At 41.5% G+C, this 25,531-nt stretch overlaps 1 protein-coding gene across 1 annotated transcript in view; it reads left to right on the top strand.

The window, feature by feature from the left end:
- Positions 1 to 25,531, top strand: part of slc9a8 (solute carrier family 9 member 8) — a 26,561-nt gene continuing 1,030 nt past the window's right edge. Inside the window, exons 1-15 of the mRNA XM_044038937.1 lie at positions 1 to 327; positions 1,370 to 1,554; positions 3,369 to 3,449; positions 4,840 to 4,898; positions 13,497 to 13,580; positions 14,045 to 14,146; positions 15,212 to 15,246; positions 16,596 to 16,739; positions 20,785 to 20,929; positions 21,071 to 21,176; positions 21,501 to 21,617; positions 21,708 to 21,790; positions 21,862 to 21,973; positions 22,310 to 22,530; positions 23,289 to 23,435. Coding sequence (XP_043894872.1) covers positions 92 to 327; positions 1,370 to 1,554; positions 3,369 to 3,449; positions 4,840 to 4,898; positions 13,497 to 13,580; positions 14,045 to 14,146; positions 15,212 to 15,246; positions 16,596 to 16,739; positions 20,785 to 20,929; positions 21,071 to 21,176; positions 21,501 to 21,617; positions 21,708 to 21,790; positions 21,862 to 21,973; positions 22,310 to 22,530; positions 23,289 to 23,435 — 1,857 coding nt within the window. The 5' untranslated portion in view covers positions 1 to 91. The remainder of the gene's footprint in view (positions 328 to 1,369; positions 1,555 to 3,368; positions 3,450 to 4,839; positions 4,899 to 13,496; positions 13,581 to 14,044; positions 14,147 to 15,211; positions 15,247 to 16,595; positions 16,740 to 20,784; positions 20,930 to 21,070; positions 21,177 to 21,500; positions 21,618 to 21,707; positions 21,791 to 21,861; positions 21,974 to 22,309; positions 22,531 to 23,288; positions 23,436 to 25,531) is intronic.

Raw genomic sequence — 25,531 nt, 5'->3', positions numbered from 1 at the left:
CGAAATGTCAACAGATACACGTACATGTCCGACATGAAACTGTGTTACTGTATCGCAAAACCTTGTGTTTTCACTTGACAAACGGGTTGTTATGACAATGGCAGCCGTCGGACGGGAGGTTTTGTTGCTGACCGTCTTCCTGTTGTTAAACCCCTGCGAACCACAGCGAGCCGACAGAGAAAAGTCGCTGGAGCCGCATGAGAAAGACGACGACGGGGGAGAGCAAGTGAAACAAGTCCCTGTGGAGAAGCAGCAAATACAAGTGAACCACGATGAAGACGATGGAGTCGATCCAAACACGTCACAGGTGGACGGACAGTCTCTCAGGTCAGGTCTCAGGACACGCACCCATCTCTGTAGCATTTAGCCCAATTCTAAGTGTTCCCTGTGTACAGCAGCCCAACAGCTGTTTTCATTTTCAGCTTGTATGAATACATGATTTATATAGTACCGTGACAAATAGTACATAATGTGATAAAGGTGTAATCGGTGCAATTACATTCTTTACTTATTTCTTCGTCTATCCCTAAAAAATGAATCTATTATTGAAAATCCATATTGTATAGTAACTGGGAAAACATATTTCTAAGGAAGACAGACACTGATTGTACTATGCCCTTTATATTGCCCAGCCCTAATATATGTACATACATATGTATATGCATATATAAATACTTACATATGAGAATTAACATTTGACTTTGACACCCCTAATATATACACTACCAGTCAAAGGTTTGGACTTTTATTATCACGACTATTTACATTGTACATTATTACTGAAAGCATCAAAACTATATGCACATACACATATGGAATTATGTAGTAAAGAAAAAAGTGTGAAATAAGTCCAAAGATGTTTTATATTTTAGATTCCTCCCTTTGCTTTGTTGACAGTTCTGCAAACCCTCGGCCTTCTCTCATTGAGCTTCATGATGTATAAATACCTGAAATGGTTCTCACTTCACAGCCTTGTCAGGGTTCATCAGTTATGTTGTGCAGAAATCAGCTGACAGCTCTGTTTGACAACTCTTAGAATTCATATTATGGCAGGGATGAATCGGCTCAGTAAAGCTCGTCGAGAGAAGGCTGAGAGTGTGCAAAGCTGGAATCAAAGCAAAGGGTGGCTATTTCGAAGAATCTAAAATATAAAACATGTTTTTAACTATTTCACACTTTTTTGTTTACTACATAATTCTATATGTGTCCATTCATAGCACTGATGCCTTCAGTGAGAATCTACAAACTGTTAAATGAGAAGGTGTGTCCACACTTTTGACTGGTAGTGTATGCACGTTTATGTGTATATACCTTAGTTGACTGAGTGCCTCACAACGTCATGCTTTTATTTCTGACCGTCTGTTTGCAGCAAGTCCAATGACACAGATAACTACAACAATGAGACTCTCCTCTCCTCTGCCTCGACCATTGTCAAGCCTCCGGCCACAGCGCCACCGACCCTCAAGCCCATTCTGCCCTTGCAGACAGGGGTCAAGGCTCAAGAGGAGGAGCAGTCCAATGGGCTGACAATATTCTTCAGCCTGTTGGTCATTGGTAGGTAGCGTCTTGGTTTATTGCATTGCTAAGTATCTACTGCTTCAGTCCATTTCAGTCACTGCAGTTAATGACAGAAGTCATCTAAAAAAATGCACAGAAGCCACTCCAGAGTGTGGAAGTGTGGATGACTCCGGATGCAGATAACGGAGGCCATGTGGTTACACACTAATATGTGAGAGGTCATGTAATGCTTCCTCAGGCACTCAAAGTGCCCATTATGCATGTTAGGTCACCACAGTTTGAGTCAAATGCTCACCACTTTGAGGGTTTAGATGAAGGAAGTGGCATTAAAAATGTATAAGGTTACCAGTTCACTTTGTAGACACCCAAAATATCACCAAGATAAACATGCGATTGGTTTTCCTCCAGCACCACAAACAGACAATCAGTGGCAGTTTTCCACGCTAAAAACACATCGCTTGTGGTTTCAGTGAAATCGGTTGAGCTAAGCAATAAAACGACTTCCTCAGAAATCAGTCCAGAAACCACATAGAATAATCCAAAATACGACTTCCTGTTAACCATATCAGCACTATGCATTTTACTTTTCCCTTCACAAGAATTGAATAAAAGGAAACTTTTGCCTTGTCATTTTGATTTAGCTCATTTATTTCCATATCATCATCATAATATCAATTTCCATTATTATTGCATGATTTCAGCAGTTTTTATGGTTCTCAGAGTTGTTTGTAATGGTTCAAAATGACGTTATACGTATTTAATGTAAATTTTTAAAGTGATACGCCAGGAAGACTAGCCATGATTCTCAATCTGTGGTATGTGAACCTCCTCTGGTGGTACTTGGACGACAATCACAAATACTGGTTTACTGTGTGTATACCAGAGTATGTGATCAGAGGGGAGCTGAGGAATTTTGACCAGAGTGTGTGGGAAATGCCACAAATAACAAAAAAAAGAAAGATCAGTGTCTGTTACGTTCAAACTACATTCAGATGAGTTCACACAATGTTATGTATTCACCTCTTATTATGATGTCTGACTCCAGATGTCAGAGATCTGTTCACTCGTGCGTGGCTTAGATTTAAAGATGATCATTGTGACAAGGAAAATAAAATGATTATAGAACAGTGCATTTGTATGTAACTTGTTAAAAAAAAACCACCCCTGCCATAAACCGTATATAAACAGCTGGAAGAAAATCTTATATATACCGACGATCCAAAAATCTTATATATACTGTCTGTAAAAAAAAAGAGAAGCTGAGTCATGTTGTGGGGTGTTTATTTTTAAAACAGCACAAATGTGTTGATAACAGCTTCATAGTGGAAAAGGTCTATGACTGATATTGGTATACACTCCAGTGATAGTGATATTGGCGTCAGTGTGAAAAACGGGTATCGTGCTGTCCCGAGCGTCCACTCATATGTGACGTCGTGTTCTATTGAAGAAGAGCTGAAATTAGAAGTGAATAATAGTTGCTTACTAATGCGTAGTGACGCTATAAATCAAGTGATTTAGTCAAATCATTTTCCACTTCACAGTGGAGTGACCAACTGAGAGTTCCGTCCCACTACGTACACTTCACTTTTCAAACCCACAGACTATGTCCACTCTCTGAAAACACAGAGAAGCAAAGTTTCACAAGTGAATTCTGCTGCGTTCATGAGCTGAAAACTGGACTTTACAGTCAGGAAATGAGGATAGAGAGGTTCTGTCCAGTATCCGACTGATACCAGTACCAATTATTGTTATTCTAAAATTATAATTAAAACACGATCTGAGTCCCTGTGTCACGGTGGTCTCGACGTGGATGCGTTTCCTCAGTTGTTTTTGCTTTTTGCTCTCTCCAGGTATCTGCATCATATTGGTACACCTGCTCATCAAGTTCAAGCTCCATTTCCTCCCAGAGAGTGTGGCCGTGGTGTCTCTCGGTGAGTGAGTCTTACATGACACGTCGCTCTGCACAGACACCTGAGCCCTATTCACCCACACACACGTACACGTGTTTGTGTATCATGTAGAGAGAGGGAAGAGGGAGAGGAAGTCCGCTGGTCTTTAATAACCTCTTCATCACAAGACCTATTTTTTCTGCCTTACCCAAAATACAACTACAACAAGCTAAGATGTGAGATGACTACAGAAGTGTCTGAATCCAGATCCTAGAGTTTACTCAGTTTACAAAGTTTACTCCTAGAACTAAAAAACGTACTATTAATAGATTTAGGAGGCACTTCATTATCTTTTTTTTTTTTAATTTTGCTTATTATGTTAGGTCATTTTTGCTTAGTTCCACTTCCTCTACATCGCTGTATTTTTTTTTGTAACTCAGTGACACACATCTGTCTTGACCCTGAAGGTCTTTCTTTCCTCTCACATGTTCTGTGTCCTCTGGGCTACTTTTCCTTCCTCATCACTTAGTCTTCCCTGCACTGGTCCATCCCTTCACATTTATATCTGGGTCATTCACAGTACTTTGATTCTTGAACCACGTCTTGTCTCGTTCTTCTTGCCCCTCTTGTTTTACACATCCCTGTGTTTATCAGCTGAGTGCCCAAGAGGACTTACTCAGAGTCAAACAGTACAGGTTTTGTACAGGTGCTTGACATCCTTGAAAATGTTGTGTTTTCAAGGTTTGGAAAGTGCTCGAAATACTGACTCCATTTGCTCTATAGATTGCATATTTGATGGCACAATGATTAAATAAATACTAAAAACTGGGCCTGGACCGCATGCGTGCATGTGTGTGTATGTGTGGAATTTGGAGCATGTATAAATGAATAGGAATTGACCACAGCTGCAAGGAAAAGCATTAAAAACAAGGCAATCACAGATGGCAGACTTCACCCCATTCACGCAACGAGCCTCTGGCGGCCTCTGCTGGTCAAACTGCCAAGTGTGGAAACACAAACAAACAAACAGACACACACACAGAGCCACCAAAAACAATACTTCACTCCTGGGGTGAAGTCATAATCTTAAAAGTGCTTAAAATATAGTGATAGACTTTGCCTCCTTCTTACCTTTTCTCTCCCCCTCCTCTCCTCTCTGAGTCTGGTTCTGTCAGAGATTTGTTCTTGTGTTAAAAGGCAGTTTTTCTCTCCACTGATGCCTAGTGCTTGTGAACTGTCGGGTTTCTCTTCCCTCTGTAATATTGTAAAGGTTTCTGTCTTTCTATGTACGGTGCCTTGAGATAATGTATGTTGTGTGTACTCACACAGCACCTTGTTATCAGTGTTTTGAATATTTTAAACACTTGTTATAGTGTTTGTTTTTCATTGTCTGTCATTTATTGTTGTTTCTTGTTGTTTTGACCCATTCTAGGGATACTAATGGGAGGCTTCATCAAGATTATTGAGTTTCAAGAACTGGCCAACTGGAAGGTAAAGTTTTTCACCTTCTTTTCTTTTTATCCACTCTCCACTGGCTAGATTTTTCTTTAGCAATTAACTAACAAATGCAACTCATTGTGCTTTGTCACAGATGCACACTAACATCACCTTTAAAAACTACTGGCAAGACCAGTCGTTTTTTATTTTTAAGTAAAATTCCAGTTTAAAAAAGGAATAAAGATGTATAAAAGATAAGAGTAGGGCTGAACAATTAATCAACATTTTATCGAAATCCAATATTTGTTCAAGCCATAATGTGTGTCAAAATATCATTTTAGATGAATTATTATTACAGACTGAAGAGAACATCTGCACATTAATCCGTTTAAATGTGTTTTTTTAAATGAAAATGAGAATATTGATGTAACAATTATCAATAATCATTCCCTCTCATGTCACGAATCATATCGCAAACGCATTTCCTGTCAAAATAATCACAATTACATACGGTTGAGAGAAGATTTCTCTCAACTCGACGATCTGCTCACAATCCAGAGCAAAGTCATCTGTGAGTCACTGTGTGCCGTGGTCTCGTATGGCTGCCTCTGAAATGGACTCATTCAACTTTATTGATCCTAAATCACCACGGTGGCAACATAATTCATTCAGAAACATTTAATTTTGACCGGGAAAACAATACACCTGCAGCAGAGGGCTTTATCAGTGGAGGTCTGATACTAAATACTATAAACTATAAACATTGTTTGAGCTTGTGCCCAGTATTTCTCAGTACTCAGTTGGCATAGTGTGCAGTTTTCATGTACATGTGCATTACATTATTTATTTAATGAATTGAAGGTTCGCTCAGAGTCAAAGTTGAGCTGAGGCTAACACACAGTACCAAGTCCCTGACGAGAAGATTTAACGGTTACAATGTGAAAGGCTGAATGGATTATATTTCTTTAGAGGGCAGGTCGAACAAATGGCTTCATCAAAGAGTCAATCCAAGGTATTTTATCTACGTCATGTCTTCAGACAAGATATGGTCTTAGATTTTGCTGTTGCATTGAATAACACCAAATGTTAGAAATTCAATATTATTTATTGATTCCAAAATACATGGAATCTACAAAATTGTATTTTAAAAAAGTCCTTTAATGTTAAGCCTAAATATTTGTGTTTGTGTGCAGAATTTGACCATATTTATGGGCAACGTCATACAAACGTAATTATCCTTCATTTAACGTTAACAGCCACAGAAATAAACCAGTTATTACCTGAAAGGAAGAGTAATAACTGTATTTTCAGCATGTGATACAGCTCATTAACATTATTATCAGAGTGTTTTTATTTACTGTCAGATGTAGCTGATGATAGTGTGACAGTATAACCACCCTGAACCTGAAGCAGCCATCAGTAATAATATTATTAGTTAAACCTGTGCAGTTGATGTCAGTGACGTCATTTTATCCTGATACAGTCGTAACGTGACTCAGTCTCCAGTCATGCAGGAAGCAACTGAGTCTAATGATTCAGTTACAGTTTCAGTTTCACACAGTATGACCACCAGTGTTCTTCTAGATTTAGTCTTAGTCTTTTGGACTAAAATGCTTATTAGTTTTAGTCCAATTTGAGTCATTTCTATATAACTTTAGTCCAGAATTAGTTTAAAAATAAAGAAAAAAATAGTATAATTTTTTAACAAACAACACATTTCATGCCGCGACCGACGAGTCGGCTTGGGAAGGCTCTGGGCGTAGGTGGTGTACAGAGACCGCCCCACCCAGACCTCGCCGCTTCCTGGAGCTGCGGACATGTGCACTTGCCGCGGCTTCTCCTGCCCACCGGCTGCCCTCCTCACCGGGGGTTGTCGGTGGACCCGGGGGACGCGGCGTGATTAGAGCGGACTTTCCTCAGTGCGCCACAACTGCATCATGGGGAGCGGCCCATGTAAATCAGCGCCAGGGGTCGGTGGCGATGTTGCAACCCACCTGACCCGTCTTAAAACACGGACCAAGGAATCTTTAGGTTTTAATTGACAGATTACGCGCACAATATTTTGAACGTCTGACAAACCACACACGTCCATTCACGTCCATTCTCGTCTCGTCAACAAAAACTCACACACATCTCGTCATGTTTTCTTCATCAAAGATCATGTTCATTAGAGCTGTAACGATGAATCGATTACTAAATTAATCGACAACTATTTTGATAATCGATTAATCGGTGCAAAGCTTTTTTCATGATTAAAAGAAAATTTCCATGAACACCGATCAACATTTTTTAAGGTTTTCTGATATTTTATGGACCAAACGATTAATCGAGAAAATAATCGTTAGTGGCAGCTCTAATGTTCATCTCGTCACCGTCATGAAAAAAGCAACTGAAAAAAGGGGGCGTCAACGAAAACAACACTGATGATGACCCTGCCCACGTTGAGGAGGTTCTATGAAGCGATGGAAAATGACGTGCCCGATACCAAACCGAGTCCATCTGAGATGAGTAGACCCTGGTATAATGTCCTGTTGGACATGACCAGAACGACTGTGTACGACTGATTTGGTCTTTACAACCTCTGAAAACTGCATTGCACACATTCATGCAGCGGGCCACACGGTGGTGTAGTGGTTAGCACTCTCGCCTTGCAGCGAGAAGACCCGGGTTCGAGCCCCGGTTGGAACAAGGGCCTTTCTGCATGGAGTTTGCATGTTCTCCCCGTGTGTGCGTGGGTTCTCTCCGGGTTCTCCGGCTTCCTCCCACAGTCCAAAAACATGCAATGTGGGGATTGGGTAAATTGGACACTCTAAATTGACCGTAGGAGTGAGTGTGAGAGTGAATGGTTGTTTGTCTCTATCTGTGTGTGTGTGTGTGGCCCTGCGATGGACTGGCGAACTGTCCAGGGTGTACCCCGCCTACTGCCGATGTAGCTGAGATTGGCACAGCACCCCCCGCGACCCTCTGGTGGAGGATAAAGCGGTTAGATGATGACTGACTGATGACTGACATTCATGCATTCACTCATTCTATACTTTACACATCCGTCTCACACACATGCAAAAGTGTTGCTTCATGCTGTTCTTATGATTCGTTCGTGATGCAATTTGCACCGCAGCAAATTCCCCTGTAACCTCCGCAGTCACCACACAACCTCAGCCCAGCCCAGCAACCCAGTTCATGTACAGTCTGTCCTCCCCATGCTGCACTTGGCCTTTTCCTTTGCTGCCTCTGCTGCAGTCATTCATTTCCTGGTGAGTGTCCATCACATATCTAATCTCTCTGTCTTCTCTCAGCACCTATATCCATAGTGACAGTCATTATTCTTTGCTTGATGTTTTTTTACCCTGGATCGCAGCCTCTAATTAACATTCCTTGTTCACTGCCATTGAGTGGAACAACAAATGAACTACAGAGGTATAGAGGGGGATATGTAGAGTGACCGGGGGGGGGGCAGGAAGCCAGGTTGTGTCAGTGTTTCTTGCACACAGGGGCTTATTGTCTGTCAGCCAGGGGGCCTCTGGGTGTAGCTGATTCCTCTGCACTGGTAACCAGAGAACCCCCCCCCCCATTCCCACTGTTCATCCCTGTCCTGTGGATCTTATATATGTCGCCTCACTTGTCCATACACACAGTGGCTTCATGATCTATTATTATTATTATTATTGCTGTACAGACTCACTAAAACTGTCAGGGGGGAGATGTTAGTGGAGACCTAGGCCGTGATGTAGATCCATTATGTCTGACCTATTTGTATTTGAGAAATCCCTGAGTAACAGCCAGAGGCAACCATGTCATTTTATCTGCTTCTCCTTTTGCAAATGAAACCTTTCAAAAAAAGTGCAGTTTTTCTACAGGTTACATTTAAATCCCAACAGCAACAGAAACTCTGTTTTCAAACCACACCCAGTTGGCAGGTGAATGTGATCACTCCCACAACGTCTTTGTCCCTGACACTGGGGGGAAACCTTCAAATATCCTGGCGTTCACGGCTGCAACTAGTTTTCCACAATATATTTACTGACTTTTATCACTTTATTCAACAGACATGTCATTATATACATATATACATATTATAACAACCTCCACACCAACAAACATATAGACACATGCAAAAACAGTGTGTTATTCATCTATGGAGGTAGGACTCGACAACACATCTAAAGATCACTTAACACACACAATCTGACCTTTGATAAACAGTAAACAAGTATTAATCAGGTTCATGCAAGCATCTGACAAGTCCAAATAATATGATTGAATAAGTGAATGAATGAATAAAGGCTTTATTTCCAACATGTGAATATAATACACTTGAAAAAAAGACACTCAAAAATGAAAGTGAAGAAAGAAAGTAAAATAATAAAACATGTCTGAAAAGGAGTAGGAAGAAGCCAACACTTATTAAATCCAGGTTTTTTCAGGTTCAGAATTTTGGCCCTGATCTACCGTGGGGAGTGTGGCCTCAGTTGGGAGAGGCACAGCAAAGGCAAAGCAGCTTCCATGCACCATGTTCACGTGACTGACACTAAACAAACCCAAGTAACTCACAAAGTTCCATTTAAAAAGTTATTTTAGACAACACTTGAGGAGTGTAAAGAAGACACTGTTAAGATGGACATGTCCCACTTCCGCATTCGACCTTGAACGCACCGCAGCATCCGCTCGTGAAGCGTCATGGTGTCTGCTCCACTGAAGTGACCTGCGGGGACCAGAATCAAATCCAAATCAAATTGAATTGTTTCAGCATTTTGACATTTGACTTACTAAGTGATGAAATGCTTAAACAATAGTAATAATAATGTTGTTCACTCAATCAGTTGAATGATTGTGATCATTGACACAAGTGGCTTATAGACAAATGATCAAATGTGTGTGTATTAATGTCTTTTGAGGTCCAAAAAACACACAAACCTATCTTTGTGAGGACATTTTGTCAACTTTAAAGGGCTTTTTCAGGCTTTTTCAGGGTTAAGACCTGGTTTTAGGTTAGGGTTAGGCTAAGGATCAAGGGAATGCCTTACGTCTATGATGTGTCCTCACTAAGATATAAAAACAGGTTTGTGTGTGACAGTAAAAAGGTTTGCAGCTGTAGTCCAGGTGTGCATGTGTGAGATGGACCTTCTTGCACCATCTCAGGTCTTTCTTCATTCCTGACCTTTCACCTCACCTGAAGAGTACAAAGTCCTGCTGAGAAAAAGTATAATGAGACAAAGTAAACCGGAACATAGTCTTTTACATTCTACAGGCCGTTCTGTAAGTTTTCTTCTCCTGTGGTGGAGATGTTTCTGAGAGCGATAGTGAAGTCTTTTGTGCTCAGACACGCAAGAATATGTTGTTTTCTATGAGGACACATTAATGCAGAGGTAAAATCTCCAGAGTCCTGTAGCACCTGAACATTCTTTACAAAATGAGTTTTACAACAGTGTATATTTATGTAATATTATCGTTATACATGACATTAACATACTTTTTTTTATTTTAATGAAGAGATTAGGGGAAACACCTGAATTCAGTACTTAACCAGTGTGGCCAAATATTTGTGTCCATATAGTATATATACATTATACAAACATTTAAATTTAACATGACTCCTGAATCACTGATGACAAATCATGGTCGTTTTAATGACTTCTCCCACAATGCACCATTCAAAATAACTATAAATAGTCATAAGTGTAGCACCGTTAAAGAAGGCTGTGATCATTGTACAGTACTGGGCCGTGTATGTTACACATTGTTGTCAACAGTGTTGTCTTCCTGTATATGCTGATATTAGTTAATAAGGTTAAAATCTTCGTTTTAGCTGATACACCAGTGCAATTCAATTCAATTCAATTCAATTCAATTCAATTCAATGTTATTTGTATAGCGCCAAATCATAACATACATTATCTCAAGGCACTGTACATAGACAACATCAAGGAGAGCAGAGAAACCCAACAGTTCACACAATGAGCAAACACTAGGCATCAGTGGAGAGAAGAAGAAATCTCTGACAGAACCAGGCTCAGAAATGTGCGGTCATCTGCCTCGACCGGTTGGGGTGAAAGGAAAAATGGGGGACAGTGGAGAGGTGGAGGACAGACAATGGGGGGAGAGAAAGGACAAGAGGGAGATGAGGGAGAGACAGAAGAGAGAGAGGGAGACCAGCAGCAGATACACAACAACTGTATCAGGTTACAAGTTTATACAGTTATTGATATCGACTTTTTAATTACAAAATAATAATAATGGTGACGATGAGCGTAGCCTCGGAAACTGGATCTGGATCCTGCAACCTGCATGATGAGAATACAGAGAGAGAGAGAGAAGGAAGGAAGGAAAGACACAAACTAGGGAACCCTTTATAAGAACTGTTGAAAATGATTTAAAAAAAAGCCAGGTTTTGCACAAACATACCCAAAATGGTTGAAGGTATTTTGCCACACCTGTTAAGTATTGAGTTCAATTGTTTCCATCAGGCGTTGGGCTCCGCCCCTTATATCAACTTCAACATGCTATGCTTGCAACAGAGGAAGAGCCTCTCCTGTTCCAACATGACTGTGCCCCAGTGCACGACACAAGGACTATAAAGCTGACCTCAACCCCGTCGAGCACCTTTAGGATGAACTGCAGCAGAGATTGTAAACCAGGTCTTGGCCAACATCAGTGCCTGACCTCAGAATGAATGGGCACACATTCCCATAGAAACACTTCTTGAAACAATCTTAAGGAAAGTCAACTCCATGTATTTGAATACACCGTTACAGTTTTTACGCAATTATTAATCGATGACTAAATTAATGGTCAACTGATCATCATACGTTTTGAGAGATTTTTTACATAATGAAAACAAGCTTTCTAATTTCTCAGCTTCTTAAATGTGAATATTTTCTGGTTTATTTGCACCAAATAACTCATTGGCTGTCAATGACGTCTATAGACGTCACTGCTGGTGATGTCTGATGAAAGTCTAACCTTTCTTTTGGTATTTTCGGTGTTTACGTAGTCGCAGAACACACTGGGTCTTGGACAGTCAGTCAAAATGCTGTAAAACACTTGGCAGTTCTGCACTGAAAATGGCCGGCAGCCAATGAGATAACAAAGAAACCAGTACAACTGAATCATAGTTGTAGCTCTAGAACTTCAGCTAGAACTGAGAACTTCTGCTGTGAAATTGTAGCACTCTTGCAACATCTAGTGGCAGTTAATACACACATATGGCCATCATCTCCTCTCAGTAGCATGTTTCTGAAGCTCAAAACATGCACGCTGTCACAATCACCACGGGCAGCAGCAGTATAGATACTGTATATACCCACACTATACATATATATATATATCATGACATGAGACAAGAAACTGTCTTAGATTTTAGATATCATCATACACTGCCTGGCCAAAATAAAGGGTCACATGGTTGGAGCGCCTTTAGCTTTGATGACTCACTCATTCACTGTGGCATTGTTTCCGTAAGCTACTGTAATCAAGATTTATTTCCGTCCAGTGTTGCATTGATTTTTCACCAAGATCTTGTATTGATGATGGGAGAGTCGGGCCACTGAGCAAAGCCTTCTCCAGCACATCCCAGAGATTCTCAGTGGGGTTCAGGTCTGGACTCTGTGGTGGCCAATCCATGTCTCATGCTCCCTGAACCACTCTTTTTTTACAGTTTGAGCCTGATGAATCCTGGCATTGTCATCTTGGAATATGCCCATGTCATCAGGGAAGATAAGAATGCATTGATGGAATAATCTGGTCATTCGGTATATTCAGGTAGTCAGCTGACCTCATTCTTTGGGCACATGATGTTGCTGAACCTAGACCTGACCATCTGCAGCAACCCCTTACCTGTTTGTGTCGTTAAATCCATGATGGCCACAACATCGTCCTCGCTCATATTCCTCTGTTATCTCTCAACCCTCTTTCAAATTGTCCCCTCTTGGTCTCTGACATTCATTCATGTACTTTGATGCTGCTCTCTGGATTCATCTCTTTCATTTCTCACCTTTTTTTTATATAATTTCTCTGCTATCAGCATCATCGTTTTCCTAAACTGCATTACCCTGTGTGAGCCTGTGCCATGTTTTTCATGGTTTCCATGGTGGCCCCTCCCATGTTTGCTCACACAAGCCCATGCCCACTTATGGCCTATTTCCACTATGGTCCCGGCTGTGGGCGGAGTCATCACTGCACAGCTGTGTGAAACTGCGGTGACTTTGTTTTACACGCCACAGACACACACACACACACACACACACAGTGAGAGTGACTCGTGACTTGTAAAGCAGTTGTTTTCAGTGTAACCAAATCACTAGAATCAGTTCTTTAAAATATGTGTTGAGTTCTTCCTCCGTCTGACACAGATGCAGCTCATGATCAGCAGTGCTCTCACTAAACACACCAGACTCCAACAGAACCAATAGTAAAGCACATTATTATTAAATGATATTAAATATTATAGTTATTTACAGAAAAAATAGTTTTAGTGGTTGAATCATTTCTGACTTTTTTATAGAAAAGTGTGGGTATAAAAGGTGAACTCAGTTTGTTATTTGCCATAATATAAATAACAATAACCTTTTAGGTTTGCTTTATGTAAATAATATATAAGATGACAGGCGCTTTAATACACATGTGAAGCACTGATTCTTTCTTTTTTGTCTAAAGGAGGAGGAAATGTTCCGGCCCAACATGTTCTTCCTTCTGCTGCTGCCACCCATCATCTTTGAGTCGGGATATTCTTTACATAAGGTATTACTGATGAATCTGTTGATTATTGTCTCTATGAAGCCATCCATAAACTGTTCATCAGTTCATCACGAATCAGTTAATGAATGAATTGTTGCAGTCTCAGTACAAACCAGCAAACACACAACAAAAATGATGCCTGAATCATTTCATCTTAAAAGCGAAAGTCTTTTATTTTCCCCTTTGACACAATTTACACACTGCACAGAATATTGTAATATTGACGTTCATATTTTTCTAAATCATTTCTTGTTTCTTCTATTTTTATTTCGCTCTGATATTGATTTATTTTGTGTGAGCTGTATTCTGATTAGATTCTGATTCTGCTCTGCAGTGCTGACATATAATTACAGATGAATCTGCAGATGCATGACGTCGTTTAATATTAACCTGTACTTGTTTTCATGTTAATGCTACATCCTTCTATGTCATGTTGTAGTGATGAAGTTGTGTTCATGTACAATCAGGGGAACTTCTTCCAGAACATTGGCTCCATTACGCTCTTTGCTGTGATTGGCACAGCCATCTCAGCCTTCATCGTTGGAGGAGGCATCTATTTCCTTGGCCAGGTGAGGACTTTATTAGCTTCTGTGAACGACTCTTGCTTGTTTTGATGAGATATTATTGTTTTTCTTTTCCTATTTTTTTAAATATGATATGAATGTTTAACTGTGTGCTGTAACAGAAATTGGGTTTGGAAGGAATTAGTTGAATTGCTCTACATCTCCATAAATACTGTTTTTTGTTGTTTTTTGGGTACTCCAAACAAATCATTTCCTCCAGCAGAGAGAGTCTACTTTCTTAACATAACTATGGATAATAGGAAGTGGCCTCATTTAACCTACTGTATGAGGATAGGATTAGTTATTTATGTACTGTCACTGTGTGTGTATGTGGACGCTTTAATGAATGAATGAAATGAATCAATTAGTCAGCAGTATAACCCATATCAACTGTTACTTAACACTTATTTACATAATTAGCTGTGGGTTTTTAACTGTGGCTGCTGAAGGTTTACGGGCGTTACATAGTGTCATCACTTGTCTGGCACTGGATGATCTCCTTAAGGTTTGTTTTCAACAAAGTGAAACAAACAGACATAGAGACGCTTCCATGTTTCCTTGTTCCTGGGAGGAGGAGGACATTGTTAATACGTTTGTTTGAATTCATTTGAAATTTTGAAGAGAAACATCATTTCATTTGAGCAAACAAAAAAATATTCTGTGCTCAATACGTGTATTTGCATGTTTGCAATCATTCATTTTAACGTGCAATAATAACCCTCTCACAAACTCTGCAGAGCGCTCTCAATCTCTCCCGTCTGTGTGCGCTCAACTTCACCCGGAAATCACATTGTTCCTTCAAATATAAGGAGATATCTGATGCAGTAGGAAACCATACATGCGCGTAATAATAGTGTAAATGCAAATTTAAACTTTAAACCAAAAACGTGGTTATTTGGATGGAGCTAAAATTGCTTCCAGCCATGAATGTGAGTGTGAATGGTTGCTTGTCGCACTCTGTTTGGCATGAACTCTTTCTTCATTGTTTAAAGTCGTAGTTTCTGTGTCACACATGTTTGGACTCTTGCTACAGTAGAGCTGTACTTGACCTCATGTCTGTTTCCCTCTCAGGCAGATGTGATCTATAAGATGTCCATGACCGACAGGTGAGTGTTGGTCTTCTTACATCCCCGTGTTAACGCTCAATAACAATACTGTAACAGTAACAGAGGATATTCTGCATAGCATATTAAATAAAAAGGGTTTATCTACTAGAACACAGCTCTTTGGAAATAACTGACACATGGAAAAACATGTGTCCACACTCCACACCCATGTGTTAACAAAAACTTTGGATCAGTATTTTGCAGATGTTTGAATCCCTGTGGGTACACAGTGTGTGTGTGTTTGTCTCTGTCTGTGCGTGTGCGCATTATTCTATGTGTTGCCTCTTTGGGACCTCTTTTGTCAGAAACACTGACCTTGTCAAGACCAGTAGTCCTCATGGAGACCAAAACCTGGTTCTTATGCGGCAGAAACACATTTCTGAGGAACTTGGAACTAGGATTCACATTAGGGTTGTATGTGTGTGTGTGTGTGTGTGTGTGTGTGTGTGTGTGTGTGTGTGTGTGTGTGTGTGTGTGTGCGCATGTGCGTGTGGGTGGGTGGGTGGATGTGTGTGTGCGTGTCATGCGTCATTGCCTTCACCAAAGCAAATATTTTGAGTCTTACTGAGAATTACTTAAAAGATTTGAATGACATTCAGGGGAATTCAGGACATGGGCCGAGAAAGCACTGATTAGATTTTGGGAGGGAAAGTCCCAAATGTAGCTACTACAGATTGTTGTTGTTGTTGTTGTTGTCGTCCCAGCACACACTGTACTGAATTACCTCCACATTTATACCACTCCTCCCCATTCCTCTGCAGTAATCCAATCTTAACATGAGTCATTTTAGCGAGTACCATTTTTGCCAAAGGTTGCAGTTTGACCAGTGCTATTTTGGTTTATAAAGCATCCCCTACTTTATCATCTGTTTGACTTTCAGTGGAAACAATGTCACGCTGTATTGAAGAAAGCCTGAAACTCCTGATTGAAACCATAAACCATACATAAACATAAGGAACATAAACATAAAGGAAAATGCTGACGGGTGTTAGAAATACAGAGAGAAGAAGGCTCAGTTTGGAGTCACTGCCCCCTACTGGCCATTCAAGAGAGCTTCATGACATCCCATTGATTATGTAGGTGGATATGTTGTTGTGTGTGTGTGTTTGTTTTTTAATTCTGTTACCATGACATCACTCAACCTTTACAAACTCATCAGTAATAGCACAAGTTTCAGTCTGATGTTGGTCATAAGACTGTGTGTGTGAATTCAGAATACTAGAAAATGTAACAAGCAAAGAGTCACCGACACACATGTGTATCAGGGTTAAAAAAGTAAGGACACGTTTTAAAATGTCTTTTTGAAAGTGTGAAAGCATGACTGTGCACTTCCTCCTGTCCCGCTGCAGCTTTGCCTTCGGCTCACTGATCTCGGCTGTGGACCCTGTGGCAACCATTGCCATTTTCAACGCCCTCAACGTGGACCCGGTCCTCAACATGCTGGTGTTTGGCGAAAGCATCCTCAATGATGCTGTCGCCATCGTCCTGACCAAGTAAGACTCTATCATGGCTTGTTTTTCCTCCACAGCTCAGTCAACACAGTTGCCCATGCATGATATACATTCAGCTGCCACTTTATTAGGTACACTGCTGCTTCAAGGTTCCACATGTTTAAGTTACGGTTGCCTTTGTATCATCGGGAACCAGACTGCTCAGTCTCCTCGGATCTCTGACCCAGAGAACTTTCTTTTGTGGACCATTGTCCATTGTTGGACTTCAGCAGCTCATCTTAACCATGTCTGCATTCCTAACAGCATTAAAAGGCATATGCACAGCTGTTTTTATACTGATATACCAATGAATCATTGTCTTACCTGTGAGGTACGACTATCGATACACTTCTATTTTGATGTACCAGTGTCACTACATCAGGACTCCATGAGGTGGCGCTTATCATAGGGCTGAGAGTAACTCTAATAGCAGTTAAATGGTTTTGTTTACTTTAGTTAGATTGTGTGGTGATTATCTCTGATTGGTTAATGTAAAATCGTTTGGATGTACAGTAGATCAGCTAGTGCATTGTGAGTATTCTTTTTGTGCATTTTTGTGTATTTTTTGTGTATCTTATCAGAAAATCAGCTGTCTCGTCACTAAATGACTATATCTATATCCTGACATGAGTCAAGATTTTGGATATCGTTATATCCTGATACGGTCTCTGTGATGACTTCTCCTGATTAAAGGCTGTTGCATTTATAATCATCATATTTATTATAGTTAAAAAATAGTCACTTAATAACGCTTCTTTCATTTTCAGCATACTTATTTGTGTTATAGCAGAATTTGACCATATTTATCAATTTCATTGTTTCTGACACGTAAATATCCTTCATTTAACAAAGCCAAAGAAATAAAATGTGAAATGAAAGGGAATAGGTGTATTTTAAGCATGTGATGCAGATCATAAACAGTAGATGTTTTATTATTATATTTACAGTCAGTCTCTAAAGAAAATGTTTCATGAGCTCAGAGAAACAACCTGTGTGCAGCTCTATAGCCACATACTGTATATCTTTTATATCGAGATGTAGCCTAAAAATATCCAGATTATTATGTATAAGCGTTACAACAATATTGATTTGATTTATATTGTGATTTGCTTTTTTCACTACTTCCTGGTTTGTTCATCCCTCATAAAACTGGTTGTGTAGCTACTGATGTAACCGTCTATTCACTCTAAGTGTCACTCTTTGTTATTGTGCTTTTTGTACGTATTTGAGACGCTGGCACGGGAACACCTTGTCCGCACACATCGCTGTCATCATATCTGCTGTCGCCGTAATTGCCCCGTTGCTGCTTTCGCTCTCCTACTCACGACCAGCTAAAAGTGCAAAGCGATTGTGTCCGCACGCCTCCACAGAGGAAATGAATGCATGAATTATAGATAGGCTGAACAACACTGGCAATTTGTTGATAGCACCTCAGACAGAGTTTCCTGGAAAGCTGCACAACAAGATTAGCTCATTCTTTTCATTGCAGCCTCAAAGCTAATGGCTTTACTTGGCTGCTTGTAAAGAAGCATTTACATGGGATTATTAATTACAATGTGCTGTCCAGCTGTTTGTCTGGATAAGAGTCAATTATTAATAGAATTTGAATGTGACAGCTTAAAGGGATGGTGCCATTTTTAATTAGGGCTGTATGAGGTACCTATAGAGCTCCAGATGACAGTTTTTATTCTATATTTTATTCTATTCTAAGTCTAAGATGCATTCAGTTCACTGCACACTTGAAATCCACATATGTGACACCTTATTATTCCCCTGTCATGCTTGTTATGACAGGGGAATATGTTAGCCGGACATTATTCCAGACCTGCTGTATCCTGACATCTTCCACTTCCTGATTAACTTCCCTTCATCTTCCTCCAGAGAGTCAGTGAAAGTTTACAAGAGCCTGGAGGGAAACACATGGACGCAGTCTGGCATAGCATAGCATAGCATAACGTTAGCATTGACAATGGGCAGTGTCCTGTCAATAATTGCTGTGTTAACGTTGAGGTGCAGACTACCGCGAGGTAAATCTGGTCTGAGTCCATGATTTATCAAGCGTTAATCACAAGTTGTCTGACGTATCGCCTGGTTTATGTGTTGTTTTTACGATGAGGTGATGAGTTGATGGTGCAGAGACAAACCCCTCTGACACAGGACTTAAGTCAGGCATCAGACCGAGCTCTGCAGCAGCTCGGGAGAATGTGTTCCTGCTGGATGTCCGAACCATTCTGCCTGCAGAAGAGCAGTCCATACCTTTAAAGGTTTCTCTACCATCCTTATCTTAAACCCCACATTTGACGGTTGCCCCTTTCTTTTGCTTTCTAGAGGCCCCGTTTTCCTGGGAAACAGGTTGTGTCAGCTCATTCTATACATTCTCACGATCGTACATCTTAGGTGCACAGGTTTTGTCATCGGTGCCATTTGGTCAACACAGGAAGCGTCAGCGCTTCTTTGACAAGCATTGTTCAGGACTGGCATACAGACTTCTGTTGTAACCAGATTGTAGGTGATACAAAGTCCACTCTCTCATGAGGAAGTTCCTGTTTACTTCTCAATACACATCTCTAACACATTCTAGACAAATTAGCTGAGTCAGATACTACACTTGTACTATGGTTCTCAAATTGTGGTACATGTAGGGGAAGCTTGCGTCCCACTAAATCAGAAATACTGTTTTAACATATATACCAGAGAAAATGAAATAAATAACAAAAAATAATAATAATTGTTGGTGATAGTGGTGTTAGTGCAGTATAATTCTTTGATCCCTCACTTTGTGAGTTCACCCACTGACACAGAAATGAACAGTCTATCATTTTAATGGTAGGTTTATTTTAACAGAAAAAACATCCAGAAAATCTCATAAAACAAAAGATTTAAATTATTTTGCAATTCACTGAGTGAAATAATCAAAACATGACTAAGTTCTTGGTGGAGAAGCCCTTGTTGGCAGTACAGAGGTCAGTCGATGACCAGGTCTGCAAACACCTCAGCAGGAATTTTGGACCACTCCTCTTTGCAGGTCCTCTCCAAATCCTTAAGGTTTGGAGGCCGTTGAAGCTTCAGCTCCCTCACAGATTTTCTACAGGATTTAGGTCCAGAGACGGGCTCGGCCACTCCATGACCTTCATGTGCTTCATCTTGAGCCACTCCTTCGTTGCCTTGGCTGCATGTTTTAGGTCATTGTCGTGCAGGAAGACCCATCCACGACCCATTTTAAGAGAAGGCACGCGGTGAAGTTGACCCCTGAGCAGAGACACACCCCCAAAGCATAATGCTTCCACTTCCATGCTTGACAGTGGGGATGATGTTCCTGGAGTCATAGTCTGAATGGATTCCAAAGAGCTGGATGTTGATGTCACCTGACCACATCACCTTCTCTGAATCATTCAGGTGTTCAAACTTCAGACGGGCCTGTGCATGTGCCTTCATGAGCGGGGGGGCACCTTACGGGCGTCGTGTGTGTGTGTGTTACCTATGGTTGTCTTGGTGACTGTGGTCCCAGCTGCCTTGAGATCATTAACAAGTTCCTCTCGTGTAGTTCTGGGCTGATCCCTCACCTTTGTCATTGCCAGTCATTTTCTAATTCTCACAGCATCAGTTGTCTCCTTCTCACGCAGCTTCTTGCCAAAGGTCTTGTAGCTCATTCCAATACAACGTCACAAAATAGGGATTTTTTCTTCATTAATCGATTACTAAATTAATCATGGACTCATTTTTATTATCGATTCATTGGTTCGAGTGTTTCTTAGTAATTAAAAAGGGAATTTTGTTCTTCACACAAAACAAGACATTTTCATGTGTGAGATACACCGGTCAACATTTATCTTGATCAATGAAGAAAAGAATCTACAGATGAGTTGATTATGAAATACATGTTCACGTGTAAGATGTCATCAAGAAACCTTCAGAGAAAACCATGAGGAGCCTTTCAGACTCCACGTCCTCTCAGTGGTGGAGTGTTTCTGCCCTCTAGGGTCAGATACAGGTACAGCAACAGTGAATGTGCTTTGACTGGTCTTCTCCCTCTCGTCTTGTCTTTCAGCACCGCTGAGGGTTTCTTTTCCCGTTCAGACACCAACTCCACGGTAACAGGCTGGGAGATCTTCCTGCAAGCACTGAGTTACTTTCTGAAAATGTTTTTTGGATCCGCCGCTCTGGGAACCCTCACTGGACTCATCTCGGCTGTCGTATCCACACTTCATTTGTGTTTGTGCACTTCCTCTTCTCATCTGTCCCTCGTGTCCTCCCCGACTGTCCTCATGTCCTCTGTCACTGCGTCCATGAACTTTGCATGTTGCATTGTTGAATTTGCTTAACTCTGTGATCAGTTTCTGAAACACTTTGACCTGAGGAAGACTCCTTCCCTGGAGTTTGGTATGATGATCATATTTGCATACCTACCGTACGGGCTGGCAGAGGGCATCCAGCTGTCTGGTGAGTACACACACACACACACACACACACACACACACAGTACAGTCCATGCTGAATACTTAATAATACTATGGCCCAAAAACATTTTTATTTGCCTCAACTTGACTGTGAACAAAATATAACATTAGATATTTCCAGGTCTTTATATCAAGATATGTTAAACAAGCGTAGAAGATATTACGCCACATTTTAATGTGAGCAAACGTATAGACTTGAATTAATGAAATGAACATACAGTATGTGAAATGGTTTTTGGTGCAGCATCAGACCAAATACCCACCGCTGGACTGTTGGTGACGTCCCATGTTTTGTCTCCACCCACAGGGATCATGTCTATCCTGTTTGCTGGAATCGTGATGTCTCATTACACCCATCACAACCTGTCTCCCATCACTCAGATCCTCATGCAGCAGACACTGCGCACAGTCGCGTTCATGTGTGGTCAGTGAAATTCTTCTAAATCTCCCAGGATTATTTTCCTTTTGGAATAAAACCTCATCTTCTCACTTCTCTCTCTCTCTCTCTCTCCAGAAACATGTGTGTTTGCCTTCCTCGGACTCTCCATCTTTAGTTTCCCACATAATTTTGAATTCTCCTTTGTCATCTGGTGCATAGTAAGTGTTCTGGTCATATTTGTGAACATTGAAGTGTGTCGGTGTCACAGCTGCCGTGCTTCTCTCTGCAGGTCCTCGTGCTTCTGGGTCGAGCAGTGAACATCTTCCCTCTCTCCTTCCTGCTGAACTTTTTCAGAGACCATAAGATCAACCCCAAAATGATGTTCATCATGTGGTTCAGTGGTGAGCTTGTTGTACTGGCTCAAAGAGAATGTGGTATGAGGAACTCCTGAGGAACATGCTCAGTGCTCACTGAAAATAAAGAGTGATTAGATTAGATTAGATTAGATTAGATTAGCTCACAGAACACACGAGTTAAAGTAGCTCAATTGTGTTATTTTGTGACTTAAGCGTTTGAATGAATCAATCAAGACAACAGTGGACCGGCTACTTCCTGTGGACATACATTGTTCCACAATGTCCATCGTCTTTCAGGTTTCATAAATAAGGACCAAATAGGACACAGTTGACTTGTTGTCCGTCCACAGTCTCATTTGTCTGTGTTGGCTTGTGTGTCAGGTTTGAGAGGAGCCATCCCCTATGCTCTGAGTCTTCACCTGGGCCTGGAGCCCATCGAGAAGCGGCAGCTGATCGGCACCACCACCATCATCATCGTCCTCTTCACCATCCTCTTCCTGGGGGGCGGGACCATGCCTCTCATCCGCCTTATGGACATAGAGGAGAGCCAGACTCGAAGAAAGAGCAAGAAGGACATCAATCTCAGCAAGACACAGAAAATGGTAATGAATGGAAACACACATGCGCACACACACACACACATGCACACACACACACACACACACACACACACACACACACACACACACACACACACACACACACTGATGTGTAAGTCTGATGGCTCAATGATTTCTGCAGTCAGTCACTTCTCAGCACTGTCCTGTTATTTTGACTCTTCCTTCTGTCCTACCTTCCTTTCTTCCATCCTTCCATCCTTCCTTCCTTCCTTCCTTCCTTCCTTCCCCTTCCTTCCTTCCTTCCCTTCCTCCCCTCCCTCCCCTCCCTCCCTCCCGTCCTTCCTCCCTCCCATCCTTCTGTCCTTCCTCCACTTCTCCTTCTTTCCTCCTCATATCCAAATCCCTTCCCTCCCTCCTGTCCTTCCTTCCTTCCTACCTCCCAGTCCTTCCGTCCTTCCCTCCCTCATGTCCTTCAGTCCTTCCTTCCTTCCTCCCTCCTCCCTCCGTCCTTCCTTCCTTCCTCCCTCCCCTCCCTCCTGTCTCCCCTCCCCATCTCCGTCCTCCCTCCGTCCTCCCACTCCTCCCCGTCCTCCCTCCACTCCCTCCCGTCCTTCCTCCACTCCCTCAGGTAGCTTCCTTCCTTCCTCCCTCTCTCCCGTCCTACCTCCCGTCCCTCCCCACTCCCTCCCGTCCTTCTTTATTCCTCCCTCCCTCCCTCCCGTCCTTCCTGAGGGCCCTGTCACTTGACTCGTCATGAGGTGTTGATCTTCCTCTCCTGTCCCGTCCTCTGGTCTCTCCAGGGTAATACCATTGAGTCGGAGCATCTATCAGAACTGACCGAGGAGGAATACGAGGCTCAGATCTTCCAGAGACAAGATCTGAAGGGTTTCATGTGGCTCGATGCTAAGTACCTGAACCCTTTCTTCACTCGAAGGCTAACCCAAGAGGTGAGACCCAGAGAAACAATCTCTCCTGATTCCTTAAACATGTTTCATTGATGTAGATTAACAAAGTTACACAATGGGAATTGTCAAGATTGATTGTTTCCAGTTAAACGCGTTTTTAACACGTTTTAACTTTGTGGTGTTTTTCACATGCTGATGCTACAACACACTAACACACTAACAACACAACAGGCACGCTGCACACACTTGTTTGAGTGGTAAGCCGCACTCCACAGAGAATAACTCCTATTATCGCGATTAATGTTGATTAAATATTTGAATCGTTTGACAGCACTAGTTTGATCCATTGGTGACAAATAGAGACAATTAATAAAAAATTACAACACAAAAGGCTAACTAGCATCACTCTTTGTGTGTGTGTGTGTGTGTGTGTGTGTGTGTGTGTGTGTGTGTGTGTGTGTGTGTATGTGACGGGACCTGCTGCGGCGGATCCAGATGAAAACCCGGCCAACAAGTGGTAGCGGAAGAGTTGCAGCCGAGGACAGGTAGATACCAGGGATGATGAAGGCCGAGCAGAAATATCCTGTGAGGTCAGCACGGGCTGTGTGTGTGTCGCGTCTTGGCGTCAATGCGTGTGTGTGACACTGTTCTTGTGTCACCCTGGACTCTTAACAAGTTGCCTCCACTGAAACTGGTTGAAACTAAAACACTAGATGAAGTGTGTGTGCTTGGCGTGTGTCGCGTGTGTGCGCGATGGCCAATGCGTGTGCGTGTGTGTGTGTGTGTCGTGTGTGGGTGGCCTGTGTTGTGGAGACCTAAGACTGTTTACACAGTCACATCATAGGGACTTGTCTTCCTTGTGGGACAAAACCCAAAGTCAATGTAAATGACTACTTTTAAAGGTGAAGATATGTTTTAAGGTTAGGCTGAAGCGTGTGTGTGCGTCTTGTAGCGTGTGTGTGTCGTCTTTGTGTGTGTGTGCGTGCGCGCGTGTGTGTGTGTGTTTCGTCCATCTGCTGAACAGGAACTTTATTAGGAGTTTGTTAAGTAAAGATTTAGTTCTTAAGGGAACTCAGTACAGGGAAGTTTAAGAGCACCTTTTCACTCTTGTCATGTGTTGCTTTGTTGCACTGATTTGTTTGAGTTGTGTTGGAACGTTCATACGTGACTTTTTAAAGGGATAATTCAGGTGTTTGTGTCAGAGCTGACTGTGTCCAAGAACCACCACCTTCACCACTCTGAGAACATGGCAGACTTCACCCCGTTCACGCAGCGAGCCTCTGGCGGCCTCTGTTGGTCATGTTGGCAAGTGTGGAACACGCAAACAGACAGACAGACAGACAGAGCCATATACTTCACAATGAGAAACAGGTTTTAGTGACTTAAAGGTACAGTGTCAGCAATCATTGATAGAGTCTCATGTCACAGCTGACTCAGAACCTGTGTGCCTTTTGAGAAGAACATGAATGTTTTCAGAGAGAGGGAGGAGTCACACAGAGCCTCATCTACACACTGATATCTGCATGTGGAATGTGAACGACACTGACTTCATTTATTTCATCACGAATGTAATGGAAGAGTAAATACAACCCTCCAGCAACTGGCGAACAAAGAGTTAAAGTGAGTGAAACTAACGTCACTCTTTATTATTAATGATGGATTATCACACACTTTGTTGTTTTGTCACGACACTGTCACTTTGTGGTTTTCACTGTGGATTTCTAATGAAGTTACACACCAATGAATGTGTGGGTATAACAGGGAATGTGGTCTGGTGAATGTTAATATATATATTTTTTCTATTTATTCATAAACTGTTTTCTTGGATAAATGCTTTTTATTACAGGCTCCATGAGCTTGAGGAGAAAAATATCTATAATAAATCACATTGACATCACATGTGCGTTAAATGCTTTTTTATTTACTGCTGTCGACACAAGCAGCATTTCCCCCAGAGCTTTTATTCTGAAAATCTATGAACGGATTCCCCCAGAGCTTTTATTCTGAAAATCTATGAACGGATTCCCCCAGAGCTTTTATTCTGAAAATCTATGAACAGATTCCCCCAGAGCTTTTATTCTGAAAATCTATGAACAGATTCCCCCAGAGCTTTTATTCTGAAAATCTATGAACAGATT

This window comes from Solea senegalensis, linkage group LG11 (assembly GCF_019176455.1).
Source record: "Solea senegalensis isolate Sse05_10M linkage group LG11, IFAPA_SoseM_1, whole genome shotgun sequence".
Lineage (NCBI taxonomy): Eukaryota > Metazoa > Chordata > Actinopteri > Pleuronectiformes > Soleidae > Solea > Solea senegalensis.
This window is presented reverse-complemented; position numbering and strand designations above follow the sequence as displayed.